Source organism: Pleurodeles waltl, chromosome 11, assembly GCF_031143425.1.
Source record: "Pleurodeles waltl isolate 20211129_DDA chromosome 11, aPleWal1.hap1.20221129, whole genome shotgun sequence".
NCBI classification, from domain to species: Eukaryota; Metazoa; Chordata; class Amphibia; order Caudata; family Salamandridae; genus Pleurodeles; species Pleurodeles waltl.
The window spans coordinates 28,527,396-28,542,574 of NC_090450.1; the positions used below are offsets into that span (position 1 = coordinate 28,527,396).

The 15,179-nt window shown below is 43.0% G+C and overlaps 1 protein-coding gene across 1 annotated transcript in view; it reads right to left on the reverse strand.

Moving 5' to 3' along the window:
• Positions 1-15,179, reverse strand: part of LOC138265291 (cytochrome P450 2J2-like) — a 159,472-nt gene that overhangs the window by 51,235 nt on the left and 93,058 nt on the right. The window contains exon 6 of the mRNA XM_069212896.1: positions 14,455-14,596. Within this exon, the coding sequence (XP_069068997.1) occupies positions 14,455-14,596 (142 nt within the window). The remainder of the gene's footprint in view (positions 1-14,454; positions 14,597-15,179) is intronic.

Consider the following 15,179-nt stretch of genomic DNA (forward strand, 5'->3'; position numbering starts at 1 on the left):
ATATTTTGGGGAGGATTTTGAAAGGTTGTGGAAAAGAGAGTGTTGAGGAGAATGAGGTTAAGAGCAGCAATAGTGTCTGATTTGTTGCAGGACATTCTGGCAGTTTTGCCATACTGTTGTTATAATGGCTTTGAAGTGACGATTTTCAGGCTGTGCATGTTATGGATGTTCTTTGGGGCATTTAGGTAGCCCAAATTCTGGGGTCCATGCAGGAGTCTGGCTTTTTGCATAGTTAGATACACGTGGCGCAGGGCCAAAGGAGAATATGGCTGAGGAAATCCAAGATGGGCCATGCCAGGAAAGGCCCATGTGTCGCGTGGGCTCTCATTATCTGAAATGAGACTACTGGATTTCTAGGCGGCAGGATCTATAACTGTATGGGGGACTGAGTCTGACCCACGTGTAAAGAACGTTGTCACCCTAAATCCGGTTTTTGCTCCGGCTAACTAGCAGTGCCTCATTTCTCCCATGGGGAAGAGATGATTGGGCAGCCGAGCGCATGACATCTTTGGAACTTCTCAGGGAAGTCGTGGTCACTCAGATCCAAACCAACTCTCTCATTTACAATATGATCTCATATACAAATGACAAAGACAGTATAAGTTTTATATAATGCTTTAATAAAACGACTGTATTTTAGAAAATAAGGCATGAGCCGCGATAACCAGAACCATACAACACAGTAGGATCGAGATAGTTACCAGGAGAGTAAAACATAAAAATAAAGCAATCATTGTACATTATAGTTTCTACTCTCCCTCTGCTTGTTCTATTTAGAGCACAGCATGTTAAGTGCCTGGCTTGCCTGTCTGTATCACTACGGAGACATTAGTCTTCATACCTGAGCAAAGGCCTGTGATCTTGGTTCAGCATCTGCAACGAGGCAGTCAGCATCTAGTTGTGGTTCCCTGGTAGGAATCTCCCTCTGCTTGTATTGAGACAGAGAAGTTATTTTATAACCTATATGTCAACGTGATCACCAAATACGCAGAAATAACAAGTCTAAACTTCAACCACGTCTATCGGCAATGTACCAGACTATATCCTTGACTGAAGCACAGAGTGAGTATGTTATGAGGAACATCAGTGCTGAAGTAAGCAAAACAGTGTGATATGAATAAAAAACAACACCGTAGAACTGGCCATCTGAAAATAACAGTACGTGGAAAAAATAAAGGCACGCAGAGCAAAGTGCACAGAGGCTCTAAGCTACTAGCAAATGAAATAAAATACATCCAGGGCAAAATGCACAAAGGCCTAATGCCCAAAGCTAACGCATAAAACCAACCACACTACACCCTCCCCTTGTCGGTAGCAAGTGGTTCTAAAAACATAATAATATGCCCTAAATATAAGCAAATTTAAAATTATAGATCCATTTCGACAAGTTCAGAGGACAGTAAAGTCATAAAATCTATTAATAAGCCGAATCAAATGTCAATTTAGTGAAGAATGAAAAAATCCAATTTGTTCAAATGGAAGCAATAGAGAGAAGGAATTCCTCCACTTCGACGTATGTTAAGATCGGAAGATTTACACCACAAAGTATCATGGAGCAGGTGTGTTCCAAAGTTCCAAAACCATTCAGGGCGGCACCCCGTGTAGGGTCAATGAACGAGACAAACCCATCTTCCTCCAGGAAGGGAATCTCATAAACTGCCTCACGAAGCAAACGCAACCGAAGTGCACAAGTCTGGGAATGAGCCCTAATCGGGAACATCAACAGATCAAGATCGACCACCGGATGGCGCTGCAGTGAGAGACAGAAAGCCAGTGCATGTTCAAACGAGCACCAAAGGCACCGAAACACGGGTTGCACACAGTCCAAGACCGGTCTGAATGACAGAGACCAGCCACACTCCAAGTTGCCCAAGAGTGTTGCTCCAAAATGCTGCAACACACGTTCACGACACAGCTGTGCTGATGGGAGCAGCAATAGTGGATCTTGTTGCAGCGGGACAGCCATTGTGAAAGAAGAGCAACAGCAGCAAAATCCTAGCCAATAAAGCCAAAGTAATTGGGAAACCCCCAAAAATGCTTCCGAAAATCGAATGTATAGCCGAAGGTATCAAACCGAATATAGAAGAGAAGGTGTGAGCGAAACCAACACCAACGGCCTGGAAAAAATGTGCAATACCAGTAGCTCTGGATGCATTAAATATACGTCCCACAAGTTCACCAAAGTGACTCGGAAAGTTAGTATTCAAAAGGGACTGTATTTCTGCCGATGACCTTGCCACTTGCAGTGCGTAGGTCTCGCTAGCAGATGTAAGGGCTACATGCTTTTGAAACAATAAAGCTTTCAGTCGACTCAACTTGTCGAAATTAACCTTGGAAGTAGCAATATGAGGCCAGATGTCCGCTACCTCCCTAATTTGAGTGGGGGGATACAACACATTCCTGCAGCATGTAACGGGCTTGCTGACAATGACAACGTAAACTATTCCGGGACGCATGCCACAGCAGCGCTCGCTGTTGAGAACAATGTAACTGCCGTTAGAAAGCACCTGGAAAGTGTTTTTAATTACCAGGACTGGAACTTCCTTCAGATAACAAGCTAAGTTAGCAATCGAAGCATTACAAGCTCCGTGCAAGGACAGCTGTTTACAAACCATGGAATGGCTGACAGAAGCTTCGCATTCGCTACCGCTAAGAAAAACCTCCCTCAAACCATTGACACATCTGTACTGAAAGGGAAGGTCCCACACCTCATGTATATAACTGTCTCCTAAGAGTTCATATCTACCCACCGGAATATGTTTCAGACAAGAAGTAAATTGTAGAGTGGAAATAGGCATATTGATAACTCCATGAATTAACCATTCAGCTGACGGAATCTCAGCCACCGTAAAAGGCAGTTTTTCCAATTTTTCAATATTTAACATAACATAAGTCGCTTCCTTTTTAGCCATCAGTTGTTGTTGACGAGTCAAATTAAACGAGATAAAAATCTCCTTGGCGCGAATATGCTGCCATGGAACGCGACCTGCCTTCAAGGTCTGAAGAGTCCAACCCAGCTGCATGATGGACCGTGTCTGACTCTGCCCATGATATAAAGAAGACATATCTGATTTAATAATGTCGATAGCAGAGGAAACAATGTTGTCAATCGTGTAAACTCGGTCAGAAAGTGTATGCATGCCATTATCAACAACAGACAAAGCTTGCATCAAATTCTCTTGATCAATCTGCCGTAATCGGGCCGCAGCTTCCTGTTGTGAAAGTTTCCAAATCTCATTATAAACCTCATATATGAACCTCTTCTTTCGTGGTACCCTGGGACCTGACAAGAAATCTTGTAAATCAGTATCATTAGACAGTAACGTGAGGTGTAACTTAACTGCATCCAGCGTGGACGTCTTCAACCATTGCTGACAAAGCTTTCCCACGCTGTATGTAGTTATAATATCAGCATGCTCCGGTGAAACATAGCGAGGGTCTGCCCTACTAGTCCTGAACCCCCCTGAAGAGGTGACAAAACGTTGATGACACTCATTAGTGTCTACAGGTCATAGTAACCACCCGCCGGGATGTAACAATGAAGTGTTAAGCGTACCATTCTGGACCCAATGTGTAAATTCACCAAAAGTAGCGTTCACATAGTGCTGCCAATTTTTTTATTTGGAAGGGACGGGTATTCCAGGCAAATTCAACTCTCTAATTGTTGCCAAGCCTAGACAACTAGTTTGTTGTACTGTGTCATTGAATATGGAGTAACTTTGAAATAGTAAGACTTAGCATTTCGTTGATCATGCCCAGAAAAATATGCAAATTTATCATAATAAGTTTTCGAACTTCCTTGTGGAGGAGTTGAACAATGTTCCCATTGCACATCATTAAAAATGGACTTAGGGCTACTAGCTTTGTGAATAAAATAGTGTCCATAATAGTTGTAGCAAAACATGTCACCATGATTATCTCTAAACTGGTAAGCATCTTCATCATCATAAACAGTATAATACTGCAAGTCTGATAGCATTGAATCTACTGTCTTCACATCCCAATCATCAGAGACAATGCCTGGTATAACAATATCATTAATTGACAACTTGAGGACATACGGTATTTGAATCAATTCAGTAGGACCATATATATCAAACATTACTTTATCCCACACAATCCCATCCGGAATCGGTATCGCAGAAATGTTTACATTGGAGAAATCTCTTCGAACCATGTGAGACGAAAAATGTGGTTTCAGCACAGTCTTGACATGTTCAATGTTAGATCGATCAGGAAGAAAATGACCATGTATCACTAGACAAAAAGTAACTACAAACCCCAACCATAAAAATATAGTCATGAAGGCCATAAAAAAACATAAATAGTTCCAAGGAAAAACAAAATAATTGTATTTGAGCCAGGACAGTAGCTTACGTGGACCTCGGACCGAAGACACGGTGGACACAGAGTCGGACATTACATCATCAGTGTTATTAAAGCAGCCAGAGGCAGTTCTTGCAAAAGGTGCAACTGTGAACATAGAAGCAGATGGAGGCTCTCGCCGAGGTACGCTATAAACCACATGTTCAGCAACATCAGTTGAACGAACAGCAACCTGATCGCAAGATTCTAAATTAATCGTTGTCTGTGGAACAATCGCAAGATCATCTTCCACCCTCCCCATGCACGGAGAGGTAACAGTATCGGTGTAAATCACCTGCAGCGGGACTTCTTCCCCAGTAGTGAGAGGGATTCCGGAACTACTGGGTGTCCCTCTTGGTCTGCTGTGCAGAATCGGCCACATGTTGTAACTTGACATTATCAATAGAAACAAAGCGATTTCCTTTGGCCCCTCGCAGCGGTGGTAAAATCACAGTTCTTGTGCCGCTTACCCCTAACACGGGTACTGGTGCTCGATAAGAAGGACCAAATTATTTCTTTACTGCGACCTTTTCACGCACTAGATCCCCAATCCTGGGTATCCAACCAGTAGGTGTTACTGGCTCTTCCTTAATTCCTGAGGAGGCAGCATTCGCAGAAGAGTTATCTTCACGGAATTGTTGTAAATCCTGCAAAACAGTGACACAATCATTTATGTCAAAGGGCGTATCTGCCGCCTCCACACCAGGACCATCTAGATCAGGAACATACATTCGTGTTCCAAACAGGCACTCATATGAAGTACGACCCCCCAGTGACCTTCTAGGCAAGTTATTAAGTGCTCTTTGTACTCCATAAAGGTGGACTAGCCAACTACGACCCGTACCTATAACTCTGGCCGTTAAGGATTGCTTTAAATCGCGATTTAATCGCTCCACGACAGAATTTTCCGCGGGATGAAATGGAGACGAAAATTGGAGCTGGACCCCCAACGAAGCCATGGCGTCCCTGAATGCCTTAGAGGCAAAAGCAGGGCCCTGGTCCGAATGAAAAGCCGCAACTGCAAATGTATCGACAAAGATACGCAAATCTTTAATAACAGTAAGAGCGTCAGCCGAGCGCTGTGGCCAGACCCACACAAATCTGGAGCACGAATCTACAGCAACTAAAATATATTTGTATGCCCTATCTGGTGCTAGTGGACCACAGTGATCTAAGTATACACACTGTAAAGGTTTATTTGAAATCAGAAGGGGCGTCTGCTGCGGGCGTTTAGCCGACGAAGCTTTAATTTGTTGACAAATGTCACAACAAAGGACATACTGCTTTGTCTCCTTATATAGACCAGGCCACCAATAACGGGCCTGTAACAGTGAAATTGTGGCTGCCACACCAGCATGTGCAGATGCCGCCCCCTCATGTGCTGCAGAAATTAATCGAGATCTCTCAATTTCATTTGGTATTTCACGTACACCAACGCCTGGAATATGAACAACAGCGTTCAGTGCACTATTCAAGCAGTAACTATATTTGGAAGGAAATCCTTTAGGAAATGGCTTACCATCAGCAGAAGCTTTTATGGCAGCCGAAATCTCTGTGTCTGGTTTGGAACTCAAACGAGTTACAGCGGCCACAGTGGCTACAGCCACTGCTGATTTCGCGGCTTCATCTGCCATTGTATTCCCAGCAACGTGTATTCCAACGCGCTGGTGTCCAAGTGTATGTACAACATGGACATTAGGAAGCGTCTCCTTTAGATCCGCAACCTTACCCCACAACAATCTATGTTTAATGGTGTTGCCTTTAGAATCTCTAAACCCATTCATTTTCCAATAGTGTAGATATTCATTGAAAGATTGCACACAATAGTAGGAGTCACAGACCAACAAGGTCAACATCGTCGGCTCTGCATGCTCCAACGCTAACAATAGAGCTTTGAGCTCAGCCAGCTGTGCCGTACAATCTCCCAAGGTTTTAGTATAAGTATGTCGGGGGCAGAACATGTCCCCCTCCATCGAGCCACTCACCACCGCACATGCAGCAGAATACTGTTGTTTAGTCCCCACCGCTGGCTGTGCCGAGCCATCAGTATACATGACCACCTGGTACTGGTCAATAGGTAATGTGCCAGCAGGGACCGGGTATTCTATTTCATATTGTAGAAATTCTTGAGTCTGCAGTTTTGGGTCAAAAATGTAATCTACATCAGAGGCTGTTAAAGACGTAGCCCATTGTATCCATCGCGGGTGTAAAGCTTTTGAATTAGGAACGCTCGCTTTAGTAACAGCCTCGAAGGCCGGAACTAGGGAAACGACAATGATGCGTTGACCCTGGGCAAGCAGTCTTTCTTTAATCACAGCCATCTGTACTGCAGTGAATATTTTCTCGGTTTGTGCAAAGCGTTGTTCTGCAGAAGAATACAAGTGAGACTTGTATGCTATCGGGACTGTCTCACCTTCATTAAAAGTGACATACGTAAAATCCAGAGCCCCAGGTATTACCCTGATCACTAAATGTGTCGTATTGTCCCGTGTATGTAAGTGTTTAACTGATAGTAGATCAGCCTGTAATTCTCGTAATATCTGTGTATGCTCAGTCGTCCAAAATTTACTAGAAAAATTCGGACGAATCAATTTGTACAATGGTTTTATACGCATAGCATATTCAGGAATGTACGTTCTGCCAAAATTCAGAAACCCCAACAATGACTGTAGTTTCCGAACCGTATTTGGAGGCTGCAATAGAGCACACTTCTCCAGAAAATGTGGTGCTAAGCTCTTACCCTCACTCGACAACTCATATCCCAGGAAAATGACACTGAGGAAGGCAATGTTTGATTTTTAAAAATTAAATATATATCCTATATCTGCAAACCCCACAACAATGCGCGATACACGCCTTAGATGCTGCAGAATCTCATCGTCCGTCAGATATATGTCATCAACATATGATAACGCTTCAGGGTCCAATGCGTGTAGTACTTCTGTAACACGAGCTGAAAACAGTCCTGGGCTGTTTTTATACCCCTGAGGCAAACGACAACATTTTTTCTGGGAGCCAAACGCACTGAAACTGGTATAGTCCCGACTTTCGGGTGCTATATTTTGGCAGAAAAACCCATTCGAGATATCCAACGTAGTTTTGTATTTTTTACGCACTATATTGTTCATAAGCTCTGCACTATCTGAATTTTGTATCGCATATGTGCGTGTATGACTATTCAAATGTCTGTAATCCACTACTATCCTATATGAATGGTCCGGTTTAGAAACTGGAAATAAGGGATTATTCATCGGCGAGACACAGGGCTGAATTACATCCTGGTACTCCAATTCTATCAGAATTTGTCTAACCGATGCCCTAGCCTCAAATTTGATAGGATACTGCGGTTGTGGCTGAGGTTCGCCCTTTATTGGAATTACATGATAAGGTGATTGTTTATCCCACCCTACATTATTTCTATATAAAGCGGGAGCTTGTGCCAGAGCCCACAATTTACTATAGGACTCCGCTAGTTCTCTCGGAACAAGTGATGAGAAGGAAGGTGTAATAACATCCTCCCCAACCGAACAGTCGCGAACAAAGTCAGGTGGCCAATCTTGTTCGGCCAGTAAAACATCATATGATTTTACCATATGGTCCCAAAAAATGGCATGTACAATGCGGTCAATGTCCCCTTCTAATCTCAGAGTCACTAAATATACTCTATCAGGATCAGAGACCCGCATATCCGCCGTTTCGACTTGTATGAAGTCATCAGTTGCTTTCACCTCCAGATGCTCTTGAAGACTCCGGCGAACTATTGTGACCTCTGCCGCGCTGTCTAACAGTGCTAACGCCCATGTCTTGTTCGTCAAGAGAACTCTCTTCTTGAGCGGCATGTCTAACAGAGACTGCTGCCACCTTCTTCTTTTTAAACTGCTGTTTTTGTTGCAGCGGTTTCTCTTCTTGTTTAATGGAAACCTCCGCTGAGCGTTGTGAATCCTGTCTCGGTTTCACGTACTCTGTTCGTCGCTCTGACCGCCCACCTCTCTCACTTCTCTTCTCTGAGGAGTCCTGAAAGGAACGAGATTGGCGTGTATCAGTATTTTGATATCTATCAGGCGTTTTCAAATTATCCCTATTCCTGAGATTATACCTATTCTGCGGGGTCTCCGATTGCGGAGACTGTCCCTCATTTTGTTTAGGTGTTTGCTGTTTCTTTTCCCAGCGCTTTTTTGTACCCTCAGATTGCTGTTGTTTAGCATTATCTTTACCAATTTTACCCTGCAACTGGGGTTTTTGCGGTCTAGCCCCGAGGCTATCGCGACCGATACTAGAATAGGTTTCTGCTATTATTCTCGGAAGTTCCCGCTCTTGATTAATCTGTGGAACATCCCGAAGACGCATTCGCACTGCTAGTGCTACTGCCTCTCCCTTGAGATTGCTCAAAATAATAGAAGAAACTGTGGCAAAATTGCCTAACAACTGCATACCCAAATCCAAGGCTGGTGCAGCTCCATATTCATCTTGAATTTGTTTAAGTACGTCCGGTAAATTAGCTAATGTCGGCGTACCATGTGCCGTTGTGTAGAGCGCAGCAAAAACCGTGCCCCAAGTATTACAAAGGTCCATCGGAGGAACCATCCCATACGGCAAACACATCGTTAATATTCTATGTTTATCCTGAGGGCCCGTATGGGGAAACACTGCTTCCAGCGTATTAATTTTTTGCGCCAGCCAAAATGGAGTTTCCTCTCGCTTAGCTGGTATCTTACCCATAACCGAATGCACAGTGGCCGGATTAATACCCGGGACCATTGCCTGTGGGTGCGCTGGAGCAGCTCGCGCTGCATTTGTATTCATGCTTTGCATTACAAACTGAACTAATCTTCTATATATATTTGTTAATTCTCCATATAAACGACGGACATCAGCCACTGCCAAATTAGCAACCGCAGGATATGGTGTATAAGTGGCCAATAAAGGCCAGGTTGGACCATCATTACTTAAGGGACCTAGCCTAACTTGTGCCACGGTATGTGGGAGGGCGCCATCAAGCCAATTATGGTGTTCTTGATAAGAGAGAGGTATCTCTAAATATGCATATGCCCTGTATTGTCCAGGGGCATTCGCAACTGTATATTCATGAAATGTATTCGTACCCCCATCAACTGCTGGAAACACGACCCAAGAATAAAAAAGTTCTGTTCTATAGGCTGCATGGGCAGCCACCACAAAAGTGACTGGACCCCCTTGGACAGTTAGTCCATGTGCCATCAGGTGTCCTGTGAGTGGGTGATGCATATTGATAGCTATATTAACTACAACAGGATTCGCCATTTGTCTAAAATAGCCCGAGATCCAAAAAGGCACACCAACATCGGGGTATTTTCCTTTTAAAGTTCAAGCTCGAACAACCAACCACTATCGTGGTGGTGGAAACCCTCAGCCCCACGGACGTCTCCGTTTACGGAACCGAGGAGTCAAATTATATATGAGATCGAAAGAGTCAGCCAGACCGAAACATTAGAGCCAGACCAAACGTTGGCGGCGCCATGTCGCGTGGGCTCTCATTATCTGAAATGAGACTACTGGATTTCTAGGCGGCAGGATCTATAACTGTATGGGGGACTGAGTCTGACCCACGTGTGAAGAACGTTGTCACCCTAAATCCGGTTTTTGCTCCGGCTAACTAGCAGTGCCTCATTTCTCCCATGGGGAAGAGATGATTGGGCAGCCGAGCGCATGACATCTTTGGAACTTCTCAGGGAAGTCGTGGTCACTCAGATCCAAACCAACTCTCTCATTTACAATATGATCTCATATACAAATGACAAAGACAGTATAAGTTTTATATAATGCTTTAATAAAACGACTGTATTTTAGAAAATAAGGCATGAGCCGCGATAACCAGAACCATACAACACAGTAGGATCGAGATAGTTACCAGGAGAGTAAAACATAAAAATAAAGCAATCATTGTACATTATAGTTTCTACTCTCCCTCTGCTTGTTCTATTTAGAGCACAGCATGTTAAGTGCCTGGCTTGCCTGTCTGTATCACTACAGAGACATTAGTCTTCATACCTGAGCAAAGGCCTGTGATCTTGGTTCAGCATCTGCAACGAGGCAGTCAGCATCTAGTTGTGGTTCCCTGGTAGGAATCTCCCTCTGCTTGTATTGGGACAGAGAAGTTATTTTATAACCTATATGTCAACGTGATCACCAAATACGCAGAAATAACAAGTCTAAACTTCAACCACGTCTATCGGCAATGTACCAGACTATATCCTTGACTGAAGCACAGAGTGAGTATGTTATGAGGAACATCAGTGCTGAAGTATGCAAAACAGTGTGATATGAATAAAAAACAACACCGTAGAACTGGCCATCTGAAAATAACAGTACGTGGAAAAAATAAAGGCACGCAGAGCAAAGTGCACAGAGGCTCTAAGCTACTAGCAAATGAAATAAAATACATCCAGGGCAAAATGCACAAAGGCCTAACGCCCAAAGCTAACGCATAAAACCAACCACACTACACATGGGTGTGGCTGCAGTAGAGGGTAGAGTGGAGGTGTGTCCAGTGACTGAATGAGGCAAGTTTCAGGTCTGGCTGGGGCACAGGTAGGAGGCAATTCAGTGCCATGAGAATGGTGTGAGGGTTAAGGAAGTGCTACGCAGGGCTTTGCGGACACTGAGGAGGGACCCGGCCCATTTTGGGATGCACTCTTTTTGGATTGGGATAGAGATGCATGCCTTCATAGGGATTGGGGCCAGATTAGGAGGAGATCTAGGTGTTGTGAGCGCTACATGTGAAAATGAAGGTTTAGGAGTGAAGGAGGTCAGGGAGCAAGGTAATTATTAACACATTCTTTTTCAAGCATAAGGTGCATGAGCGGTTCTGGGATATATGCAGACCGGCAGATAAATGGTCAGGAGTGGGATGCATTGAGGGAATTTGTTTCTTCTCTGGCAAAACTGGTTCCCCAGTGGAGTTGCCTGGATTTGCTCATCATGCATTTGGGGGGAAATTATTTGGTCCAGTTTTCGGGATTGACTTTACTGCAACACAAGCAGCAGGATCTGAAGTTGATTGAAAGGAATTTTGCAAGGACATATCTGGTCTGGATGGAATTTCTGGCCAGTGGAGAGGAGTTCTGAAATACGCAGCAGCCATTGATAAGGCTGGGAGGAAGCTTATCAGAGAGATGGGGTGTATCTGAATGGCCAAGCACATTAAGGTGACACCACACATGGGCATCAGGGAGGAGAAACAGTTTCAGTTCAGCAGGATGGGGTACAACTTTCACAGTTTGGAAGTCCATATTATATGATGGAACTGAGGGATGTGATAGATACATTGTGGCATAAGAGGCTTTGGAGCAAATAAGTATATTGGTGAAACATGCAGGCAAATGGTGTGGGGCAATAAAATGCCCTAGGGGGTTAGTCTAGATGGAGGTAGCTCAGGGCGTGGAGAGTCAGATGCGGGCATATCCACTGCTCTGGGTGGATAAAGGGAGCACAGGCTGAGGAGGACAGTGTGCAGGATTTTCGAAAGACAACAAGGAGACTTCACTGCAGGATTTTTGGTGGCGGGGTGAAAGAGATTGGGGAATGGAAGGAGGTCAGAGAGTGAAAAGGTGAAATGAATGATGTAAGGTATTGGGTTGGGGTAAAAGCTTGGTGTAAGGTGAGAATGTTGGATGAAGAATGGAATGAGTTATCAAGATGTTTTTGATGTTATGTTTATGTTGTTTGAGGTTGAAAAATGTTTACAACCCTGTCCTAATAAAATGGCCTTTTACGTTTCATTGTTGTATGGCATACATTATTTCTTGATATAAGGAGAGCTTCAGGCACTCTAGTATTACTTTATTTAAAAACTTAAGTACTGGTGTGCACTTATTTACACGTATGCATGATTGCAATTTTAGAAAGTCGAATTTAACTGCCTAAAACTCCAGCAGCCCTGTACACATCTCAAGAAATAAAGCTGGCAGAATATGGAGCTTTCTATACCAGCATTTAAATTAAGCAAGCAAGGAGGGTGGAGGTGGGAACAACCAACAACCAGAGTACGCTGAGCAGGGGAGCATTGACAACCAGAAAAGAAAAAAAAAAAGACCTCAAACAGAGCTCAAGAAGTAATCAATACTTGGTCTATGCTCCATCAAAAGGGACAAACACATGAAGAGGAAGTTACATCTGCTCGCACTTACCAATAAGGATCAAGAGAAAGAGTGATGAAGAAGCCATTCAATGGTAAGTAATAGGGAGGCCAAAATCCACTTTTTTTTTAAGAACAACAGATCGTCGCTAAGCAACAGCACAAGTGTGGTGTCTGCATGTGAGAGCTAAAAATCGGATCGTTCAACTCATTTATAAATCCATTTCTTTTTTCCCTCTGTCTGCTTGAAATCTTGCCACTGTATTTATTAAACCTTATTCAAGTCTGTTAGTTGACAGAGTTCAACATCATAACAATGCCACTCTACTATGATTTTAGAAAGGAGAAAGGAGCTTAAAATGTCTCACATCTTGAAGCAGAATGCTTACGAGACCACAGCTTATTTGCAAAACTTTCACACAGCCAAAGTGCATTAACTCTCACTTGAGCAAATGGTCTAGCTCTCCTGAGCATTATTGAGTTACACGAAATATGGCTTTGGAAACTTGACAATGAGTAAATAACCCTGCATGGCAATGAATTTGATTTAGCGAGTCAATGTAATCCTGTCCTGTGTCTATGATATGCAATAGATAGCTTTGTAAAAGGTGACCTGCTGGATCAATGATAAGATTCAGCCAAGGTAATATCAAGGGCTTGATGTTCTTTCAATAGGAGCATTTCTGATTGTACCAATTTGGTAGCCAACTCCACTAGGACTACCATACTACACTACCCACACACACACACCAGTCATCATAAAACAAAACCTGACATACACCTGATTTTGGTGGAAGGTTACAAGATTGACCCCTTAATTTCAAGCTCAGGAGCACCCTACATCGGGTTCACCCACAATGGAAGCACAGACCTATGCCTCAACAAGCTGTCAAGCTTTGTTAACATATCCCTCATATTACGAGACTTGTTCTACACAAAGTTAACTGACCACAGATGTAGCCTCTCAACCAACCTCACGCTACATCATAATAGCTTCATGAGGCCAATTCATTGACAGATGTTGCAAACTACAAAAAATGTGTAAAATTTGCATTGACATCAAGGCAGGGAATGGTGCACAGTTAACTGAATATTCTCGGCTTTGGCTTATATAGGTGTAGATGTTTTTTTGCAAGTTAATTCTCAGTACCTGTAATAGCTGCCACAAGACATCTAAGCTTACCTCAGATGACCAAAAATCATTCTCAAACTTTGATCTGTGTGTGACCTCATGTACCCAAATATCCATGTTAGAATGTCGTCTGACATAAATGGCTTGTTCTAAATATCATTTTACAAAAATATTGAGTCACTGGAGTTAATAGAAAATCTAATCAATGTAATGATATTTTTGTATACAATATTGATGGCATGATATTTATATCAAATAATATTTTTGTATATGATATTCTGACGTACAATCCCCACCCACAAATCTCCAGAATACATTTCTATGATAATAACCATGGTTTAGGAAGCAGCCTGAGCAATTGCCAGTATCTGATATTAATTCATGAATTCCATCCATCACCTTGTTATTTTTGCACTTGTGGTCCTAAGTGAGCCGGACATTCCCATATGTGGGTCCCTGGTTCACTGTGCTACAGGAACCAAGTTGTACCTGGCTCAAGAGCCCTGACTGGGATGTAACTGGTCCCAGGTTGCTTATGTTCTGGTTCTAAAAGGACTTCGGCTGGCAGTTTGGGCTTGACTGCTCCCATGAGGAAGAGTCAAGACTGATTTGCAAAAGGCTGGGTCCAAACTGAGGTGACATGGTGGGCTAAAAACGATGGACTGGGATGCAACCCGAGAGATTGCCAATGGCTGAGATTAATTCAAGCATTCCATCCACCAGCTTGTTGTTTTTAGGTTTCTAGACTTAAATCTAATAATGTTCTTAAAATGTTAATGCATTCACTTTTGAAAGGCAAGAAGGTGGTATAGACAAACTCATGTTCTTCTACTGAAAGCCTCACCTTGGATATCAGGTTGATTTACCATGTGTAGCAGTGCCCAGCGTAGGGTGGTGGTTGTGGTCTCCATGCCAGCTACGAACAATTCAACCAAAAGGCGGACCATGTTGTCTTCATCATATGAAGAAGTGGCATCATCAGAGGTCTGGGTGGTAGATAAGAGGTAGGATGAGTGAGTTAAAAACATTCAAAACAGTATTTGAAAGGGAGACAATGGAGTGTGTTGACTTGAGCTTTAAGGACTGATGATGAGGGCAAAAAATGCAGTCTGGGTTGTATTTGACCGAATAACACTCAGAATGAATAATTCAAATAATTTTGCACTACAATCTTCAGAGAAGGACATATGAGAATTAAAATCCCTGTATGGAGGATGCATTAAAGAATTTTGTTATGAATGATAGGTGCAGGGAACGTGAAATGTGAGAATGCAGTGGGCAAGTGGAACTATGGCTTTGAAATAGAATTCTGGAATATAATGGGTAAATGAACAGATAGTAATTATCTAGTTAAACAAAAGTGTACACTGTTTTGAAACCATTTGTGAGATATAATTTGTAGTATGAACAACAGATACAGGTGATGATTACATTTTTAACCAAAAGTGGTTCATGTTGCATACCTGGTCCTCAGACAGGAGTAACACCAAATGTGTGTGTATTCATGTGAACATGTGTGCCTCTGTGTATGTAATTGGGTAGCTGTGACACCCTCTAGTCTTATGTCAG